The 21,576-nt window shown below is 56.2% G+C and overlaps 1 protein-coding gene across 3 annotated transcripts in view; it reads right to left on the reverse strand.

The window, feature by feature from the left end:
* Nucleotides 1–4,678: 4,678 nt before the first annotated feature.
* Dusp8 (dual specificity phosphatase 8) overlaps nucleotides 4,679–21,576 on the reverse strand; it is a 17,988-nt gene continuing 1,090 nt past the window's right edge. Inside the window, exons 1-7 of one of the 3 annotated variants that reach the window (XM_008854439.3) lie at nucleotides 21,491–21,576; nucleotides 16,139–16,461; nucleotides 14,565–14,703; nucleotides 9,430–9,596; nucleotides 8,648–8,807; nucleotides 8,350–8,473; nucleotides 4,679–8,131 (exon numbers count right to left, since the gene is read on the reverse strand). In XM_008854439.3, coding sequence (XP_008852661.1) covers nucleotides 7,069–8,131; nucleotides 8,350–8,473; nucleotides 8,648–8,807; nucleotides 9,430–9,596; nucleotides 14,565–14,703; nucleotides 16,139–16,369 — 1,884 coding nt within the window. In that variant the 5' untranslated portion in view covers nucleotides 16,370–16,461; nucleotides 21,491–21,576 and the 3' untranslated portion in view covers nucleotides 4,679–7,068. Of the gene's footprint in view, nucleotides 8,132–8,349; nucleotides 8,474–8,647; nucleotides 8,808–9,429; nucleotides 9,597–14,564; nucleotides 14,704–16,138; nucleotides 16,462–21,115; nucleotides 21,265–21,490 lie in introns of those variants that run through there. The other 2 variants (XM_008854440.3, XM_029556788.1) reach the window with 2 other exon arrangements.

Here is a 21,576-nt window from a genome sequence, read left to right on the forward strand (position 1 = left end):
TGAGGCACTTCGCCTGGCTGCTGCCGTAGTTTCCAATTCTGTTTGCAAAGATGCTGAGACATGCCTCTGGGCCGTGCACCCACTGTCTCCTGGGAGCTCCAGTTGAAGGTCTTGTACTGAGCCTGCTCTGTTTCCTTCTCTCAGACCTTTGCATCCTTCCAAACACCTCCACTGCAGCAGCTCCGTGGGGTGGGGGGTGGGGGTGCTGAAGGCAGGCAAGCGTTTTGCTCTATTTGGTGAGGCTGGAGGGAGCTCACCAGACATCTTGGCAGAGGACTGCCCTTGCATCACCCTGCTCTGTGGCAGGGAGGGGGTGGAAAGGATGGGGTGACAGGGGAGGAAGCAAGTTTATGCCCCAAACAGTCTTCAGGAGACTGTTCTGGAAACTGGCCCAAGAAGCATCCTCTTTCCCTCTTCATTGGCCAGGACAGACATTCCTCCTGACCCACAAGGGGACCCATTCCCAGGCCGGAGAGATGGCTCAGTGGTTAAGAGCACTGGCTGTTCTTGCAGAGGACCTGGGTTCGATTCCCAGCACCCACATGGGACTAACAGCTCCAGTTCCAGGGGAATCTGATGCCTTCTTCTGACCTTCTTAGGCATTCACTTACACACATGCAGGTAATACGCTCACACACATAAATAAAAATAGTGGCGCACGCCTTTAATCCCAGCACTTGGGAGACAGAGGCAGGTGGATCTCTGTGAGTTCAAGGCCAGCCTGGTCTATCTAGTGAGTTCCAGGACAGCTGGGGCTACAGCCCCCAAAAGACTAAATAAATAAATAAGTAAATAAATAAATAAGAATAAATATAAAATTAAGACGCAGGGGGACCCACTCCCTTCATAAAGACACCTTCACTTCAAGGTGCCTGCTTCTCCTTCCAGGAATCACCCTACATCTGGAGACGCTTCAGAAACCCAGAATGGGCTTCAAACCGTTCTGTGCCTTTGAGGTTTAGCCTTCATTCCTACCAGGATTTGATTTCTCTGGAGGGCAGGCTTTCCTCCAAAGGGGACCCAGAGATCCAAGGACTCACAGTAACTGTACTAGGTACCCAGCTTCAAAGCCCCTATCACCACTCATGTGTCCAACCCCCTGCAACACTTCCTAGGAGTCTGAGACACCCACTGCCCAGGTCCACTGTTTGGACCCCTCACAATTCCATTTCTCCCACCTGGTGACCCCCTGCATTCCCCCGCTTTCTGTACATGTCCCTAGCCTCTCCCAGCAACTTAGCCTTTGGAGGCTAGATGTCACCCTCCTAGGAACTGGCTGCCTATGCTGTGCCCTGAGCCCCTCCAGCCCTGAGCAAAAACGTGCTTCAACAAATCCACCAAAGACAGTACAATGCACACACAGCCCTCCAGGACACCTTCAGGGACTGTTGACAGGAGGCTGTCTGGAGGGATGATGGAGCAAATGGGGAGCCTAGTCTATCCCTAGCTTTGCCTGACTTGCTGAGGGACAGAGGACAAATCCAATCCCTCTCCCTGGGCCTGGAAGAGAAAACTGGGCTTTACAGTGGTGTCCAGTTTTAGAAATGCTGACTCATTCCGAGGGTACCTGCTGTGTTGCTGCATGCCTTCTATGCACAAGACTAGTACCTGTCTCCAGCACAACAGGGAACAGAGGATACATCTTTTTTAAAAAATAATTTTATTTTTTATTTTATGTTTTGCCTGCTGCATGTAAGTGCACCATGTCATGCAATGCCCACGGAGGTCAGAAGGGGGCATCAGATCCCCTGGAACTAGAATTACAGATGGTTGTCAGTTACCCATGTAGGTGCTGGGAACTGAACCCAGGGCCTCTGCAAGAGCAGCCAGGGCTCTCAACCACTGAGCCGTCTCTCAAACCCTAGAAACATACATCTTTATGATTATTGTTGCTGTTATTTGTTGTTCGTTTCATGGTTATTTATTGTGTGTGGGCACAGCCACACCTCAGCTCACGTATGGATTTCGGAAGATAAACTGCAGCACAGTCACTCCTCTCATTCACCATGCTGGTCCTGGGGCTCACACTCAGATTATCAGGCTTGGTGGCAAGTGCACCAGCCTGCTGAGCCATCTCACTGGGCCCTATTTGCTTGTTTTTGAGACAATGCCTCACTGAACTCCAAGCAATCCGGTTGCCTCAGCTGAGTGCAGGGACTGTGACAGGCACTACCATGAATGGCTGAAGACAAGCCTTTAACAGAAGACAGAAGATCGGGGGCTGGAGAGATGGCTCAGCAGTAAAGAGCACTGGCTGCTCTTGCAGAGGACCTGGGTTCAGGTCCCAGCACCCACATAGTGGCTGGCAAACATCCATAACTTCAGTTCCAGGGGATCCAATGCCCTCTTCTGACCTCTGAGGGCATTGTATGACACAGGTGCACTTACATACATGCAGGCAGTATACTCATACACATAAAATGAAAATAAATCCAAAAACATTGGGGCTGGAGAGATGGCTCAGCGGTTCCCAGCATCCACATGACTAATAACTGTCCTTTACTCCAGTTCCAGGGGATGCGATGTCCTCTTCTGACCTCCATGGGCATCGCATGACACGGGTGCACTTAACATGCATGCAGGCAATACATTCATACACATAAAATAAAAATAATAAAATATTAAAACATCCACCTACCCATCCTCCCGTCATCCATTCATCTACTGTATCCATTGATCCTCCCCATCTGTCTACCCCTTGAGACTAGTCTCTCTCTCTCTCTTTCTCTCTCTCTCTCTTTCTCTCTCTCCCTCTCTCCCTCTCTCTCATCATCCCTGCTGTCATCACTGCTTGTCGACAGTCCTTGGCTGGCTTGAGGGCACGGAGACAGGTGGAAGCTGGGGTCAGGTCATTGGGGTGACTGGGTAGCTGGGCATGGCAGCGTAGGAGTTTGAGCAGCGGCCAGTCCAGCATGGTCTGCTTTTATGCAGCCCCTGGGGGAGTCTAGGTTAACTGGTAAAGGACACCTCCTTCGCACCGAGGTGCAGTCTTACATGGCTCTGGGGCCGCAGCCCACGCCGCCCGCTGGCCTCCCTGGAGAGGGGCCATCCCCTACCTTCTACAATTACAGGTGCTCATGTGCACGGAGGGTGTAAGGGGTACTGCTGTGCTTGAGACAACCATCAGCTTTTTCCAGTCCTTGGTTTTATGGACTCTAAGGGGCTGCCAGGGTTATAAATAGATGTTCTTGAGCTAAAAATAGCCTTGCTCCAGGCTGACTGTGTTTCTAGCGTTCAGCGTCTTTGAGGGCTCTTGAGGATGTAAGATTCAATACCAGCTGGAAACAGGGCTAGTCTCATGTTCCCCCCCTCTCTTTCCCTGCATCTTCTGGTGTACACACACACACACACACACACACACACACACACACACATCCATTTACATGTCACCTGACTACCTGAAGGCAGAAAGGGGCCTCTGGGATAGGCTGGCCAAACCTGGACGATGCTGCCTTAGTCAGAGGGCAGAGCTGAGTATGAAGATCCTCCCAGGAGCCCGCTTAGGAATTCCCCACTGCAGTTCCTAAAACACACTGAGTGCTCAGCACACAGACTGTTTGGTGAGAACCAAATGTTGAGGTGACCCAGAAAAGCCACGGCTAGAAGTCTGTCCTACAGAACGGTGGATGTTCATGGTCACATGGCTTACAACAGCACTTGGTAGAGGAGTCTGGGCACTGGCACTGCTCCAAGGTCACAGCCTGATCGACACAGGTGCATTGACTGTGAGCCTGGAGTCTGGGGACAAGGGTGGGCTCACAGAGCAGGGCTCTCCATCAGACTCTCTAGTGTTTTTTTGTTTTTTTTTTCTTAGACAGGGTCTCCCTGTAGCCCCAGCTGGCCTGGAATTCCCTAGGTAGACCAGCCTGGCCTTGAACTCACAGAGATCTGCCTGCCTCTGTCTCTCGAGTGCTGGGACTAGAGCCGTGCGCCACCAGGCCCGGCTTCCGAGTGTGCTTTTGATCCTCATACCACATAAAAATGACTTGGTAAACCCCGTGTCTGTTGGGAAGACTGTGGTGGGGCATGTGTGAATGTGTTGACATTGCAGGTCTGGAGGGATGAGCTGTTTCTGGTAGGATTGTGGGGATGAGTGTAGTTGGCAACCAAACTGAGCTTGTGTGTACGTGTGTGTAGGTGTATATGTGCATGCATGCACACATGTGTAGAGGCCAGAAGTAAAACTCAGGCCTCATTCCTCAAAAACCATCCAACTTGTTTTTCTGAGACAGAGTCTCTTCCTTGGCCCAGAGCTCACCAAGAAGGCTAGGCCAGGAGCAGCAAGCACCCTTCCATCTCAGCCTCCTCGGCACCGGGGTTACAGGGCATGCCACTGTGCCCGGCTTCTTGTGATCCACTCAGGTCCTGGTGACCGCAGAGCAAATACTTCACCACCTGAGCTTCTTCCCAGCCTGCGAACTGAGCTTTAAAGTCGGGTCTTACTAGTACGTAACAAAGGAAGATATTTTACACCCTCAGAGTATACGCCAAGTCCTGTGCCCCTCCTCTACATCTGACCCACCAGGGACAAGTCTCAGATTCCGCCCTCTGCCCACTCAGAACCTGGGCTTTGCACGCCCACCCCACCAGGTCCTTGGTCTCAGGGGGCCTCCAGACTGTTCCCCAGCACCCAACCTCTCCCACCAGCACTGGAAGAAAGAGGCAGCAGAGGCCTGGAGAAAACAGCGTCTCAGGATTTATTACAACACATTGTTTCCAAATACAAAAGGAGAGAACAGGAAAATGCCGCCTACTAGGGCGGGGTCCCAAGGGGGCAGCTGGTACCCTGGTCCTCAGGGACCAGAAGCCTTGGGCAGGAGATGGCCGCCTCTCCTTGGCTGGACTTTCCAGCAAATTACCAGAGGGGGCCAGGTGCATTCTGGGCAATCCCAGTGCCGGCAGTGACCAGGTGGGAGGGGTGGGAGGGCCAGAGAGGCTCAGAGAGGCCTCTGCACCCTCCATACGTTGGACAGTGGGTGGAAGCCACCGGGGAAGGGCTTGTGTGCTGTCTCCCCGACCCCTTACAGGAGGGGGCCACTGGGCGCTTCTCCATCTTGGCTACTCACTTTGGGGTGACCAGTGTCAGGAGTAAGTGAGACGACAGATCGAGGCCACAGGGCCCTACAAGCCCAGGATAGACACCATAGCTCCCCCAGGAGAGGGAAGGGGCCGGACCCAACCCAGAGTTTTCAGGTCCAACTGGCGGCCCCAAGCCACTGTCTCCGGGACAGCAGTGGAGTGGGGGCAAGGAGTAGGGAGCCAGTGCATTCTCCACACCCAGGGTCACCTCAGAAACCCAACGACAGACAGGAGGCAAATTTACATAATAATAATAATAATTAACCAATAATAATAAATACTTAAACCTCTAATCCATAGATTGCAAATACGACAATAGCTTATTTTCTCAGGGAACAGGGTGGATGGGATCAAGAGAGCTGGGACAGGGCTTTTGCTCAGGGAGGGTGACAGGAACACAGGGTGGTGGATCACAAGGACAAATGGAAGGACGCAGTGAAGGAGCGGGGCTTGAAGGGTAGAAAGGTGCCACCCTTGGCCTTCTCCAGGACTCTGTCCTGCCTGGGCCACCTGTTAACAAGCCACTAATTTCTTCCTAAAGGAACAGCCCTATTCCTAGACTCAAGGACAGCTGTCTTCGAGAGCTCGAAAATGACTCCCCCTACGGCCCAAGAGGGGAAGCATCAAGGACGGCTGAGGTGTCTCTCCTGTTGTCACTCCCATGTTGGCTCTAAGCCAAAAAAAAAGAACCCACCTGGGGCAGGGGCTGGCAAGCCTCCTTGAAGATGATAGGGAGAATGACAGGAAAGAAGTAGACAGAAGGGCTCTCACATGAGAGGCCCCTGTGGGACTGGGGTGGACTTTCCTAGCATCTGTCCCTGTCTGGGGTCTTTCTCTGCCTTGAGTCAGCTCTCCCAAAGCAGAGGACACCCCCACCCCGGCCTCCAGGAGCCTAAGGCCAGGGAAGCTGCTTGGCTCCATCTGCAAGGAGGCCTGCTCCAGAGCCCCCTCAATCTGCAGGTGCGCCTGCATTCCAAGTCCCACTCGGGCCAGGAAGAACCCAGAAAGAGAGCTTGGATCCACCCCCATTCATAAGCACCCAGAGCTTCTGGCTGACCAGCAGAGCCAGCCCCAGCTAGCCTGGCTTCTCCTACTGGACATTGGATACTACCTCCAGGCCACACTAGGGCATCTGCTGGGCTTCCCAACAGAGAGGGCATTCTCAGGGGGCATCTGCAAAGAGGGAAGTAGCCTCTTCTGAATGGCCTCCTGGTCCCTCCCGAGGAACTAGACCTCACTTAGGCAGCAGCAGGAGCACCTTTTCCCCATCCTTGCCTTGGGGGCACTTCATCTGACTCTCAGGAGCCCCCTTGTCCAAGTCCCCCTGAAAACCTGTTCCACTGGGCCCAGTGCCCACCAACACCTGCCAGGGAACAGCCCTGGGGTGATGGGCACAGAGGGTACCCCTATGCCACTAAGACTTGGCAACCTGAGGTGGGGGGGCTGCTAGGGGGCCTCCCTAGAGTGACACTAGGGTCTAGCCCAACCCCACACACATATGGCTTTGGTGCAGAGCCCAAGACAGGAGAGACAAGAAGCAGGAGAGGAGGGGAAAGGGAGGGCAAGGGGTCTGCGGCTCAGTTTGTGGCAAAGTTCCCCCCCCCCTCTTTTCTAATGTAAAAAGTGCAGGAAAGCTGGGCAACTCTTTGCAAGGTCAGAAATGTTTCCGGAGGAGAGGGAAAAGGAGGGGCCCAGGACTGTCACCCCAGCTTGGGACTGAAGGTGACCTCATATTGCTTAAAAACCTGTGTTTCAGTTTAAATACCAGACAGTAAAAACAGAGCTTGTGGGCTGCCCTGCACGGTTGCCAGATCTCTGCCAGAATCAACAGCTTAAATAAATAAAAAAATCGAAATATTTACTTCTCGATAAAAATTGCAGTAAAATCATTTACCTTCCTTTGCGTTACATATAATATATATTTACACCTGGCCTGACTGGAGCAGAGGCCCCCGATTGTAGCAGAGGGGTGCGGGGACCCCCGAAGGGTCACGACACTTCGATGACCTCCACACTGCCTGAGAAGCTGGCTTGCTTGCCCAGGGCGGCCAGATCCTCGCCACGCCCGCGCCCCTCCACCATGCCTTCCTCGAACTCCATCTGGCAGCTGCGCCTTTTGAACTGTGCGTCGGCAGCAGGCTCGTCCGCCCAGGCGGTCCGCACATCCCGGGGCTCTGCCCGCGCCGCCTCCCGCCTTCGCAGGTCGCCGCCGCCCCCGGGTCCCGGCGCGCCCGCGCCCACCCGGCCAAAGGCGCAGAACACTGCGCCCGGGCCCTGCGCGCCCTCGGGGCTAAAGCACCAGGGCCCATCGGGCGACGGTGTGCCCGGCGAGTCCAGCGGGGGAACCCAGCCTCCGGGGCCAGCCGGTTGGCCGGGGCCAGGGAGCCCAGGCGCCGACAAGGCCGACAGGCCGTGCCGTGGAGTCTGCCGGGTCGCGTCTCCAAAGTTCAGGCCCAGGCTGTGCGCAGGGGAGCGTGCTGGGGAGCCGGCGGGGGGCCGTCGACGGCGGGGTCGTGGGCGCGCTTCTGCAGCGGAATCCGGGCTGTCCGGGCTGGGCGAGGGCAGGCCCAGCGTGCCCCCCGATGGGCTGTCCAGCTTGCAGAGCTTCGGGGCCTCGCCGGGGTCTGGTGGTCCGGGGAAGTCAGGTCGCCTGCTGGGGGCATAGGCCGACTTGATGTCCAGAGAGAAGGAACGCTTGAGGCGGTTGGTGTCCTGCAGACGGTCTGAGGACAGGTGCAGGCCACGCAGGCCCTGCTGCAGAACACTGGTGGCTGGAGCTGCGCTGGGGGTCAGAGCCTCTCCTCCCGCGCTCGAGCTGCCCTCCTCGGCTGCGGTGGCTGCCTCATGCCCGGTGGCAGCACTCTCTGAGGTAGATGGTGGCAGCCGGGGCAGGGGGATGCCTGCTGCGGGGACAGTGAGGGGCTCGGGGGTCCCCAGGTGGGGCCCGTCACCCTGAAAGGCAGCCAGCAGCTTCAGACTCCTCTCATACTCCAGCAACTGGCCCAGGAAGTTGAAGTTCGGAGAGATGGACGGGCGCCTGTCTTTCACAAACCTGCACGAGAGGCATTTCCGTCAGGACACTCGGGCCCACTCTCCCCGGAAGCCGCCGCTACCCTTGGGTACCCCAGCTCTGTGTTGGGGTCAGGCTCTCCCTCCCTGCCGGCCGTAGGTTGTGCCATACGGGTAGGCTGAAAGAGGCAGGGCAGGGTCATGCTGTTTGCCGTAGGTTGGTGAGTTCGGGTCCCTGAGGGCCAAGGAGAGGAAAAGTACCTGTAGGCATCATCAGAAGACATGCCCATCGTCTTCATGATGTAAGCGATGGCGATGGTAGCCGATCGGGAGATGCCAGCCAGACAGTGGACGATGACTTGGCAGCTGGACAGCTTGGCTTTATCTGGGGGCAGGTGGATGGTGGGGGACCAGGTGAGGGCTGAGACTGCACTGTCCTTCTCTACCCCAGGTCCGCCCTCCCTAGGCAGCAGGCAGAGCTGGTCACTGTTCATTACCAGCCTCCTCTCTTCCCCCGTCACCTCCCCATGGAAGCAGCCTCACCCTGCCCTCCCCTCACCGATGAACTCGATGGACTTGTCCAACCAGGGTAGCAGCTTTTCACAGTAGTTATCATTAATGGGGATGCGCATGAAACGGCTCTCACAGATGAAATCTGGCTTTGGGCAGGAGTTGCTGGCATTGAGGACATAGCTTATTCCATTTTGGGTCATCAGATCCTGGAAGGACGGGAAGATGGACTGGAATGGGGTGGCAGAGAAAAGAGGCTCCCGGAGGGAGAAGAGCTGGGAGACTTCCTCTCTGCTGGCTGGGCAGGACTGGCACCTTGGGATACCCTGGAGCCTGGCTCCTGAGTCTCACTTGGATTTTGTCCTGGATCCTGCTACATGGAAAAGTTGGGTCCCAAGAGCCCGGCTTGTCTCAACCCTGGAGCTCACAGGCCTGAGCTGAGGGTAGGAAAGATGGCTTCTGTAGATCCCGCCCACAGCCTGCATTAGGCTCTCAGGAATTTTATGGTTGCCTGGGCGGTGCCTTTGGCCTTTTCCCTCCTCACCGTTTTTTAAAACACGGGACTCTTTCAGAGCTGGCCAGGGGCCCGGTGACAGAAGCAGTTTGGCATGCAGGCTCCCAGCCTCTTCCGTGGTGGGGTTGGAAGCCTGCCTTTCTACCCAGCCCTGCTGGGTCCCTCCCTAGGCCTTGCTGAGGTCCAGTGGATAGGGAGCCCTTGGGTCCTCATGCCCCCACCCCTCAGCACCCACCCTTTCCTCCCTCAGACCACCTCAGGGCCTAATGGCAGAGCCCTTGCCTCTTTCCCTCAGCCACGACACCCCATGTACACACCTCGTTCAGAACATCTTTCTGAGAGCCCAGGTAGAGGTGAGGCAGGATGCGGGTCAGGCCCACACTGGGCACAGGCAGGCAGGGTTGGGAGAGGCTCATGGATGGCAGGGTGGCAGGTTTGCCCTCGCAGAGGCCAGGGAAGCAGGACGAGAAGGTGGCAAAGCCCCCTGAGGGAGACATAGAAGGCTCTTCAGGAGACTGACCAGCTAGGGCAGGAGAGACTTCCTCTGGGCTGCTCAGCCACACCCTGCCGACCCCAAGCCCAGCCCCAGCCTCTGGCCTGGCACCTAGACTCCTGTTGGCAGGCTGCTTGCTCTCCTCTGCAGCACTGGGGGCATGTACTGCTGCCCATTTAGAGCCGGCATCTACGCCCACATTCCTCTGTAGGCTAATTAGGGACTGGCTCAGGGGCAGTGCTTTGATGCCCATAAATGTGGGGTCAAGGTGGCCTGTCAGCATAGCAAGAGGGAGTCGGGCAGGGAATGGCTCACACCACATCAGTGGTCTCCTGTCCCCTAGGGTACAAGGAGAGTCCTTCCCCAGACCCTGTACACCATTGGCCCGGGGCCAGACTGGCACTTGGCCTCCATGCTGATGCAATCCCTCCCTGCCTCCAGTTGGCTAGAAGCCACAATCCTGGGCTCTGGTGCCAGGCTGGGGAGGAAAAGGCTTTTGGGGGGGGGCGCTCTCTGGGCATGACATCACCTACTGGAATTATCACAGCCCACAGGGCATTTGTGGTTCAGTCATGGCTCCACTCCACCAAGCAGGAGACGACAGAGAAGCAGGGAATCCTACACACAAGGTACATGCAGCCTGCTCCCTGTGGCTGCTGTCCAGGTATAGCCAGGATGCAGACCTTGGGCTGGAAAAGGAAACCCTCTACCAGCTGCAGACGCCCAAGCTGAAGCCTCTGGTATGTTTGACTCAGTGACCAAAGGCAGGACACGCCTCTGGCCTCAGTTTCCTGATCTCGACAGGCACTAGCTAGGCTAGATGTGAAAACAGACCCAGTCACATCTAGCTAGCCTGGCTGGGGTGATGACCAAGTCCAGCCAGAAACTGGGCAGCACCTGTCTGTCCTGTGGCCATAAGCTCTCAGCAAGGTGAGGGGACCTATCTGACAGTACTGGGTTACCTGTGCTTCAGGATGACAAGGTCCAACGGGAAAGTGGGCTCATTGGTTTCTAGTTTCAATCATACCATCCAGAGCACAGGACACTTGGGCCAAGACCTACCCTGGGGGGTGGGTGCGGTGAGGACAGGGCTCTGGGGGACTTTCCCTACTCTTTCTTAGTCTGGAGAAGAAGCAGATGCCAGGGACCCGAACATTTCCTGAGGATGGGGAAGCTGGCACTTTCTCCTTCATCCCTGGTCTAGCTCATAGACAGCAAGCACAAACTCCCTGCCAGCATGTCTGATGTGGCAGCTCCCTGTCCCCTCAAAGGGGCCTTGACTTGGTGGACTGTGGAACTGGGGGAATCCCCGAGCTTGGGCAGTCAAGGTACTGGCCTCAGGAGGGAGGCAATCCCTTCCCTAGGAACCTGTTGGCTGGACAGGGAGCAGCAGATTATGGTGGGACAGGCAGTGCCACAGCTTATGTGTAGGTGTCCCAAGAAGAGGCTCAATTGGGCATTGTGGGGGTCTGTGAATGGGCTCCTGCTCATAGCCCAGAACCAGGGGACACTGGATGCTTCTGTGCAGGTCCAGGCCCTAGAGGGATGGTGCTTCTGCCCGCTCTCTCAGGAGCCTGGACCTCACTCTGTCCTCTACAGTCTGTCCCAAGGGAGGGCCTACATGCTACTTGAGCCCCTTCTCCAGCCCCACCCACAACAGGGAGGTTTAACCCTTTCTGGCAGATGTAGCTACCTCATAGACTTCTCAGCAGCTTCTCAGAAAGGCTCCCAGGGGCCCGAGGCACTGCCAGCCCTGCCTTTGGGCTCCCAGGGCCATGGGATTTTAGGACTATCCCAGGCTCTGTGGGTGGGTGGAAAGGGGGGGTACCAAGGTTGAACAAGTGACACCGTTTTGGTCTTAGGTGTCTTTGGGGCCTGGGAAGTGCCCTGACCCTCCCTGAAGATTACATTCTTTTTTTCTTCTTGAGACAGGGTCTCCTAGTAACCCCAGCTGGCCTGGAACTCACTAGACCAGGCTGAACTCACAGAGCTCCACCTGCCTCTGCCTCCCAGTGCTGGGATTAAAGGTGTAAACACCTTGCCTGGCTTTCCAGTGGGCTTTTGATCCTTGTACCACATAGAAGAATGACTTGGTAATCCCCGTGTCTGTCTCAAAAAGACCAAAAAAAGATCCAAGACATGTAGAAAAGCACATGCACATACATGCGTGCATGCCTGAGTGCATGCGTGTGTGCATGTGTGGTGTGTGCATCCGTGTGTGTGTGCCACCTAGCAGCCCCTGAAGGCACTCACCTCCAGACTACTGCTCTCCCTACAGCCACCTACCCACCAGGGTCTGGGGCACCTGAGCACCTCCAGGTCCCTTGGGATGCAGGGCCTGCTTGTCCCATCGCTATGACATCACTGGCCCACATTCCACAGTGATGGTACCACCACAGGCTGTACCAACTCCTGGACAAGGGTGTCTAGCTGTTTAAAAGGCTAAGCCCTCTCCCTCCCTCCCTGTTCATAATGATGTACACTGAGTTGGTGTTAATTGCTAACTTGACAGAATCTCAAATCTCTTGGGAGAAGAGCCTCTGGCCATGCCTGGGGAGGGGGGATTAACTTGATTATGTTAATTGACGTGGAAAAACCCATCTGAATTTTAGACTGGACCCTTCCCAGGCTCTCCTTGGCTTTTAAAATGGAGAAATCAGCCAGGTGTGATTGCACACGCCTTTAATCCCAGCACTCGGGAGGCAGAGGCAGGTGGATCTCTGTGAATTCAAGGCCAGCCTGGTCTACATAGTGAGTTCCAGGCCCACTGGGGCTACAGGGAGACCCTGTCTCAAAAGACCAAAATAAAATAATAAAATAAAATTAAATTAAATTAAAAAATAAAATAAAATAAAATAAAATGGAGAAATCAGGCTGAGCAGCGGCAAGCATTCACTGCCCTCTTTTCCTGACTGTGCTTGTCATGTGACCAGCGACTTCACAATCCTGCCTTTACTTCCTTAACATGAACAGTACCCCTGAACTGTGAGCCAGATAAACTCTTTCTCCCTTGAGCTGCTTTTGGCATTTTATCACGGCAACAGCAAAGTAACTAAGATACACGGTGGCAGCTAATTTAAAATCCTTCTTCAATAAACTCCAATTTTGCTTAAGGAAACCAAGGGGCTACGCTCACTGTCCATCCCCAGATATTACCTCTGTGGGGCAGTGCCTAGAACCCCAGTACTGTCTCCTCATTCCCTTCACTGGCAGGTCCCATATCCCTGGCATTTCTGAGCACCAGCCAGTAAGCTAAGGGGCTGGCACTAACTGTGCGTGTGGTCACTGTCCATCCCGAGATGAGTGTTTTCCTCCTGTTTCTCCCAGCACAGGGCTACGCCAACTCAGCAGGGGTTGTGCCCACCTCGTGGTGGAAGGCTGGGGCCATGTGGTGTCACTATGAGCCTGCCTCTTACTACAGTGGTCAGGAACCCTAGTTCAGCGTTTGGAGGAATAGGGACAAAGGACTACAACCTGGCAAGGTAGACATCTAGGACTGGAGGGCAGGTAGATGGTGACCCAGAGAGCCAGAAAGCCAGGTAGGGCACAGCCAGGTCCAGACGAACCCTCTGGCGGAATTCCAGCCCAAGCCCAGGGTTACCTCTGCCTCCAAACTGTCCTTGCCTCTTGGCCCCAGGAGATAAGCCCTGCCAGGCTCTGGGCTGCCCTGCTACAGCCAAGTAGGATGCTGCTCTAGGCTTCTTTGTACTCCCAGAAGAGCAGGGCCTCATGTTTCTGTTCATGACTAGAGTGGTGAGTTGGGCCCTGAAGGGTTCCTGTTGGGACCAAGAGGCAACTCCTCAAATTGAGCCCAAAAAGCTGGGGCCTGGGGTACAGTTATGTGGCCTCTGGTTTCTAAAATTCACATGTCTGCAACATAAATCACGAATCCCACCCAGACAGGTTCAGCATTAGTATAGATGCCAGAGGTTGGGAGTCCACACAGACACACATAGACATACAGACACACAGATGAGACACACACACAACACACACACAAAGCAACTGATCATCAGAGGTCAGAGCACACACACATGCATGTGTGCTTAGACCACACTGGCTGTGTGTGGGGTGTAGGATCATACCCTACTCATGTCATGACACTCCTCTAAGTCTCTCAAGCTGTGCTCCTCTGGCACCTCAGAGGTCTGTCTTATAGCCTAGCTAAAGCAGTCTGCAGGCCTTCCCAGCCTCCCTCTCAGGCCAGATTAGAAGTCAGGGTAGAGGTCATGATACTTAGCAGATGCTGGTGCCATGGAACTGGCCTGGCCACCCACTTACCATCCTACCCAACTCCACACATAGTGAGAGTGGAGGATACACCATCAGCTATGTGCTGTGCCGAGGCTAACAGGAAGGGACTTCAGCAAAGGCCCCAGACTCCAGCTGGGCTGTGTGGCATCCTGGGACAAACCCATTTTCAACAACCAACCTGGGCTGCCTTCTGTAGGAGATTCCACAGAATCCCTCTTGGGCACTGCCCGAGGGTGAGTGTGAGGTGTGTGACTCTCGGTGAGGGTTCTGGAGGCCAGTGGCCAGTCTGCTTTTGGAGCCCAGAGAGCTATTTGGCTGGTGCCCCAGGGAGCACAAAAGTTAGGCAACCTGCAGTCAGCTAGTACCTTCTCAGCAAGCTCCCTGCTCGGAGATCAGTTCTGGGTCAGACTCAGGTTTCCAGGAGCTAAAGCCTCCACTGCTTCCCCTTGAGAAAGAGCCAGGTTGATGCCTGGGTCCTTGGCTCCTTGTCTACCACCAGCTGGTTTCTGCTTGCCTACCTCTTCTGCTTTTGAGGTAGAGGTGGGTCCTGGAGTGGGGGGTTGAGAACTCCAGAGGTACTGGGATCCTCTTACTGTCCCAGAAATTCCCCTCCGCCTGATACCCCCAGGCCTAACCAAGTGTTTGTGGGGGGGGGCAATGCAAGAAAGAAGTATCTCACAGCCCTGGCCCATCCCTGGGACTCACCTGTGAGGATGGCCACGCTGTCAAAGCAGCCATCCAGCTTGCTGAGCAGGATGGACAGGAAGCTGTCTGCCGCCAGTACACTGGCATCCCGTGTGCTCTGGTCATATACCACCACATCCTGTGGTTCTGTGGCATCCACCTGGGATGGGGAAAAGGGCAGATGTCAGGGCACTAGGAAGAGCCAGGTGCTAGAGAGTAAGGGGCAGGGGCTGTACACTCCATCTGCCAGTACACAGGTATGTGCATACCAGAAGAGAAAGACCTACGGCTTCTCTAACAGTCCCTGCACCAGACAGGGATGGGGGTGGGGGTGGGGTTGTGCTGTAGGCAGCCATGCCCCCCATGGGTGAAAGTACTGAACCCAAGTCAGTGTCCAGGAGACGTAGATGAGTGTGATGGGGACATGGGTTCACATACACACTGCCTGGGCTGACTCTAAGGGTTCCTAGAAGGCCTGTAACGCTCCTCTCTTGTTTCCTCCAGCCCCTTATGGAGAAACTGAGGCTGCAGCAGGACCCCCTCCCCAGACACTGCTGGGCCAGGAGGTGGCAGCTGAAAGTCAGGGGTCTTCCTGTTCTTCTCCCCTACCACAGTGGCCCTAGGCCCAGATGTTGAGAGGCTTTTGCTCAGACAGGCTGATGTCCCTGCCCCCCAAGTGCACTCAGCCTTTAAGCCAGCTGAGCTGTCAACCCTGGGCTGGATGATGTCACCAGCAGCCAATGGAACTGCAGTCTGGCCGGAGTCCTCACTGGGGGTGATTAATCACTGGATTCTCCTCATTGGCACCACAGGGAGCTGGTTCTGGCCTCAGAGTGGGGGACTCCCGACAAGCGGCATCCCACCTGGGTTTTCTTACAGCATAGCGTGGAGCGGGGCAGGGCAGAGACTGAACTGCTCTGGGCTGTTGGCATTCCCCTCCAACCCAAAGGAGTGGGAGCAGTTGGTATTACCACCCCACAGACTCCTGGCTGGTCTAGTCGCTACCCAGCAGCTGCACTGGATGGTCCTGGAGAGAAAGTAGTCACTACCTTTCTAAGGATGCTCCTGGGACCACAGAATGTCACTGAAGACCCCAGGAGGGATGAGAACTGGAGGGCTAGGTACATGGATGGCTCAGCGTGGGCCCCTTAGCCATCCCGCATGCACTCACAGAGTAAGGGCGGCCAGACCCAGCTGTCCTTGTCTTCGGGTTGTGCTCGTCCATTGCCTCTCTCCTGCGGTTCCCCTCTGTGTGTCTCGCTTTCCTCATCCACCTGCCACTCCTCCCTGTGAGCCCGAGACCCCTCAAGGCCCTGCCTTGTGCTTAGGGACAAAAAAGGACCCCACCACTTCTGGAGGAAGATAACACAAGGTAAGCCTTAATGGAGGGGCCTGCCTGCCCTACAGCAGCTCTGGGTATGACCCCCAAGGAACCCAGTTTGGAACTGGGAGACAGAGGAGGGGAAGTGCTTGATCATCTCCCTGGACACCAGGCCCAAGGGCCCCACTGTTCCTTTCAGAGGTGACAGGTGCATGCCTGCTTCAGAGTGGTCAGCCCCAGGGATGCGTGCGTGTGGAGTGTGGGGTGTGGGTACCTGGCTGCGTGTGGCAGGCTGGATGAGCTCAGCAATGGTCACTTTGCCCTGTTGAAGGCGTCGCTTCACCAGCTTAGAACAGCAGATATTCACAGAACTCAGCACATGGCAGCTGTTGTACTCCACGAAGGATCGACTGTCGATGACCAAAGGGCCCCCGGGGCCACCCCGCAGCAGGCTGGCCAGTTTCTTGGCATCCATCACCTTCCTTGGGAGCCGATCCCCGGCCATGGTGGGGCAGTAGGCAGTGGGGGGAGTGACCCCTGAAATGAGGAGGGTGTGGTCTCGCAGCGTTCCGGGTACCCTAGCGCATGGCGCCAGACCTGAAAGAGAGGCGAGCGGTCAGCAGGTGGTGGGGTGGGTAGGCGTAGCTGGCTCCCAGGCAGGCCCTGTACTTGGCACCTGTATCCTTTGGGTTCTTCCTCCTGGATAGAACCCAGTGGGGTGGGTGCAGAGGAGAGACCCTGACAAGCCTCTGCTCTGCCTGGACTCTGGTGCCAAGTGCGCTGTAGGATGCAGTAAGGCAGACAGATGGGAACTCTAAGAGAGGGTCCTTCTTTGGGGCCCTGAGGTGAATAATATTCTTACCTTCCAGAACTTCTGTTCCACCAGCCTCTGCCTTGCCACAGGACCCTGGGGTGCAAAGCTTGTCCCTTTGCTCCCCCTCCTAGCCAGCTGTCCTCAGACCTCCCTCCTTTCCTTGGCTCAGCGCCCTGCAGCCAATCCAACCTCATCTCCAGGGACTGTCCCCTAAGCTCATAATTCGGATGCCAGCGGACAGTGATGGTGATGCAGAACCTCTCTCTCTTTCCCATGCTCATGAGCTCCTGGAGGCCGCAGGTCTGGTGCCAGGAGGTTCCTGTGTTACTGCCACTGCCACATGCTGCAGTTTGGGGTCGGTGCACTGCACTCACTACACAAAGGGATGGGGGTTAGCCAGCCCCAAGATGAAGGCTGGGGTGCCTGAGGTGCTTGGGGCTGCTGGGTGGATGGGGGGAGGGCACTGGAGGTGGCTGGCATCAGAGGACCCAGAGGCCCTGTCCTGCAGGCTTGGTGACCCTCACCCTGTCAGGCACTCACTCCCTTGTCCCTTATAGCCCTTCTCTATGTTCCACAAGTCTTTTAAAGAATTTACTTATTTAACTGATTTATTTATTTACTATTTTTATGTGTTTGAGTGTTCTGCCTGTATGGGTGCATGTAAGTGAACCATGTGTGTGCAATGCCCATGGAGGTCAGAGCCCCTGGAACTGGAGTTATGGACTGCTGTCAGCCACCACATGGGTGCTGGGAACTGAACTCAGATCCTCTGGAAGAGCAGCCAGTCCTCTTAACTGTTGATTCATCTCTCCTGCCCCAGTTCCACAAGCTTTCAGATCCCAAGAGGCAGGCAGTGTCATGACAATGAGTTTGACTAAAATATGGGGAAACTGAGGCTTTAGGTAGTAGGAGGCAAAACAGTAGGGCAGGTGTGACATGCCCCATCCAGCCACCCCTCTCAAATGCAGTGGGGGTAGGAAGGAGCCTGGCTCTCCAGACATGCTCCTAGACTCCTACTTGGCCTGCCCCTTCCTATCCCTCTACTACAACCAGGGATCCTGGGGCAAGGTGTCCTCTGGATTCCCTGAAGCCAAGGGGTTGCCCACACTGAGCCATCCCCCGGAGGTACAGCAGTCAGGACCTGGTTATCACATGGTCTGAGAGGACTTTGGAGTTCTACTCCCTGACCCCCTGTGTCCCAGGCCTCTCTGCAGGTCCTCCACTGGGGCGAGGGGGGCAGACCCAGGTCAGTCACACTGCAGGAGCTCAACAGCAAACAACACTTGCCAAAGGGGTTCCCTGCCTGCCAAAGGCATTCTGATATAATGCCTATCTGAGCTGTTTGGGGGCGCTTTCCTGAGTTTAACCATAATCTTCAATCAGGGCCAGTGGAAGGAGATTGTCCCATTCTTCCTCCCCTGGCTCCTGTATGTCTAGATAGTAGGACCAAGAGCCCAGGACCCCGAGAGGCCCACAGCACAGGACGCTGGCATGCAGGGGGTCTTTGCTGAACCCTTCGGCCCTGCTACCCAGAAGCCTCCACCTCCCAGGTAAGTGGGGTACACTATCACCTGAAGAGATGCAGAAGGCTCCCAGTCCAGGGGGCAGGGAAGGTGTTACCCCACTCTCTGCAGTAGTCCTTGAATTACCCTGAGGGACACTGTGCTGGGTGGGGGGGCTTGTTCACTCTTAGGACCTGTTCCCTCCTCTGCCTCCCAGGGAACCCTGGGAGCTGGAGCTGGGCCCTATTAACCACTACAGTATTGTTATTTGCAGCCGAGGGGGACTCATTAGCAAGTTAGCACCTCAGTTGTTACCATGGCAACAGCAGAGGTGCCAGGCAACGGGCTGCTTCTGCCGCAGCAGCCACCAAGCAGGCTGCTCTGCAGAACAGGCAGGCCGCCCTCCTCCGTGCTCCCCCTACCCTACACGGCAGGTGCCCAGTTCCTGGGGTCTGTGATGATTCTAAGATGGTAATGAAGTCCCTTCCCCCAATCCTGCCCTGCCTGGTCCTAATTCCCAGGACTCACCCCGACACTGCAGCTCACTGGCTCCCCATTCCTCTGCACACTGCACTTCGAAGGTCTGGCTGAGTCCCCTCCTGAAGGTGGGACACCTCCCATAGGAAACCCTGCTCTATGCTGGTCCCCGTGGCACATCCTCACAGATCCTTGGACCCTCACCTTCGGCCTCCGTAATGTTGGGCACCAGACCCAGAGTTGGGTGGATTGCACTGGGTGTGGACAGAGATTTGGGGGTCAGCCCTGAGTAGGTCAGCAGGGCATGGAGGCAGGATCAGAGCACAGCTCTGCTCACAAGTGCCCCTGCTCAGTCCCTCCTAGGGAGAACATCCGGGTCAAACCCTGTATGCAGAAGCCACAAACCCCCCTTAAAGGGTTTTGAGCCAGGAGGCAAGCAGTTCCCAAGTTCAAAGTCAGAAAGAGACCTCTCCCAGACCACACCCCTCCAAAAGTCACACCCCTGGGGGAGGTCCCAGTCTGCCCAGGTTGCAGGAGACCAGGTCTGCAGCACAGCTGTTGGGGCACTCTTCACATGCATAGGAACACGCCCCTTTGCACACTGGCAGACGCATGCCTGACAATCCATCTTACCCCCGAGTGCAATTTTACGTGTGTGTGTGTGTGCGCATGTGCCGCATATATGAGGCACCAAGGCTTGCTGGAGGAATGCACGCACACTGAAGTATGCTCTTGTACACGTTCTCCTCTCTGTATACCAATGCCCCGATGTCCACATACCAGATTCCCACTCACCACCTTTCACACTGGGGCTCCAACACAGTGTGGTCTGGTCCCTGAGCTTGTATATAACCAGCAAGTCCTGGGTGGCATCCTCACCAAGCTACCTCCTGCACAGTGCTTAATGTTGAGGAACACACTACTTCTAGAGATGACTGTCAGGACCAGTAGCCACTGGAAGAGCATCCCTGTTCACAATGGTCTGAGCATCCCTGCTCACAGGCAGGCAGGTAAGAGCCAGCAGTGGAGGGACCAAGACGCTGAGATGTCAGCTCCCTGTCACAAGGGGGGCACTTGTGGAGACTGGCAGGGACTACCTTCTAGAGGTAGAGGTCCAAGTGCTTCTGCAGAGTACCTACCCTGGGCTCTGAGCTCTGGCGCCAGGCTCTCCCTCCCACCCCATCCCTGCCCCTGGGAGTGGGGGACAGGAATACTGTCTCAGCCTGGCAAATGGCCAGTCCAAGCAGAGACAGTGAGGCCTGAAGAAGCTGTGACCGTGAGGGAGAGAGGGAGAGATGGATGGGGGCCACTTCAGTTCCCGAGAACAGCTCAGGCCTGTCCTAGCCCCACTGATCTAAAGGGTGCCACAGGCCCCTGCCATGAGAGGTCTTTGCAGAGGTGCCTTGGCTCAGAAGGGTCTTACCACCACAGCATAGCCATCTCTCCTGCTGTGGGTCCAGCTTCTGTCTTAACTTTCTCTGTGAGTTGCATATATGGGTCACTCCAGACCCATAAATGACGCACCCCCTACCACGGGGACACCTGCCAGTTGAAACTTCTAGGCTGGGACCTCAGAATCAGACTAAGAGACTCTGGCAGGAGTCCTGGACACACTGACTTGGGCATGCTTCTGCATTTGTGTCCCCAGAGCTGTGTCCCCAGAGCTAGCCTCAAGCTTTCCCAAGGGAATGGGGTAGGAGGGAAGAGACTCTGCCCAGCAACTCTCCTGAGGTTCCTAAACAGACTGCACCAGTCAGATATAAACCTCCAGCCTCTGGTCACACGTGATCTGCTTATCCATAGCAGGTGCTTTTTAACCAAGGAGCAGATGTTTAAGACTCCAGCTGCCCTGTGCAAGGCCTGGCACTGCAGGCTACATCCACCCACTCAGTTGCCCTGTGGGCAAGCAAGTCTGAGGGTGAGTCCATGAGCCATTGGACTTCCATTCTGAGCCCAGTGACAGGGGTCACCCAATAGATAGAGGTCTGTGCTCCAGACCCGGACCTGAAGCACCCCACTCCCACCCCAAGCTGCATAACAGAGCATTGCAGATGCCACACTGGTCCCCCACCCCCACCACTGCCACTGCACCACCAGGCCCCCAGTTCCCAGCTGCAGACCCAGCACACTCCAATGACAATCAGGGAGTTAGGAGGCAAATTCCTCCAGAAAGACTGACCTGGCTGAGGCTGGGCCTGTTCTACCTCCTCCATCCCCAAGACCCAGTTCTTATGTACTCGCGGCTGGTCGCTGCCTCCCAAGGTGGGCAGGCAGGCCAGGGAGCCTGGCTGCGGTAGGCGAGTGTGCCGGCCCCTCCCCCAGCATCATGCCTGCTGCCTCTGCGGCGCGCAAAGATGGTCCTCATCCGCAGAGGCCAGCGGAGCATCCGAAGTGGGGGTGGCAGACCAGCCAGGTGAGCGCAGGGGGGAGGAGGAGTTTCTCCAAACAAGGAACCTACCACAGGCCAGAGCCGACCCTCGGGTGGCGAAGGCTTCGCATCTCCCCGCCAGCTCTGGTCATGAACGACCTTCTCCAATTCTGGCAGCCAGCAGGGGCGCCTCTCAGGGCCTCGCACGGAGCGCTACAGGATCTCAGACGCTCCCCCTCCCACCCAGGTCCCTTATGTATGTCGCTCCAAATAAGCAGCAATTGCGCGGAGAAAGGCTGCCCGTGCGCGAGCGGAGATCTGCAGCGCGCACTGCGCGCAGGTCACAGCCACCCATTCCACGGCGTCCCCAGGGCCTCCTCCAGGGCGCTCCACCCGTGCAGCCTCCCGCGCGCCCCGGCCCCGCGTCCCGGCTCCCCACCGGCCGGGTGCCCGCGCCCGGCTCACCTGGCTCTAGCTCGCCGCCCGGGCGACCCCAACACGGGTGCCGCACTCAGGGCGCCCGCTCCACCGCGCAGCCCATGGGTCCGTCG

The sequence above is a fragment of the Nannospalax galili genome, unplaced genomic scaffold, assembly GCF_000622305.1.
Source record: "Nannospalax galili isolate Female #2095 unplaced genomic scaffold, S.galili_v1.0 scaffold507, whole genome shotgun sequence".
NCBI classification, from domain to species: Eukaryota; Metazoa; Chordata; class Mammalia; order Rodentia; family Spalacidae; genus Nannospalax; species Nannospalax galili.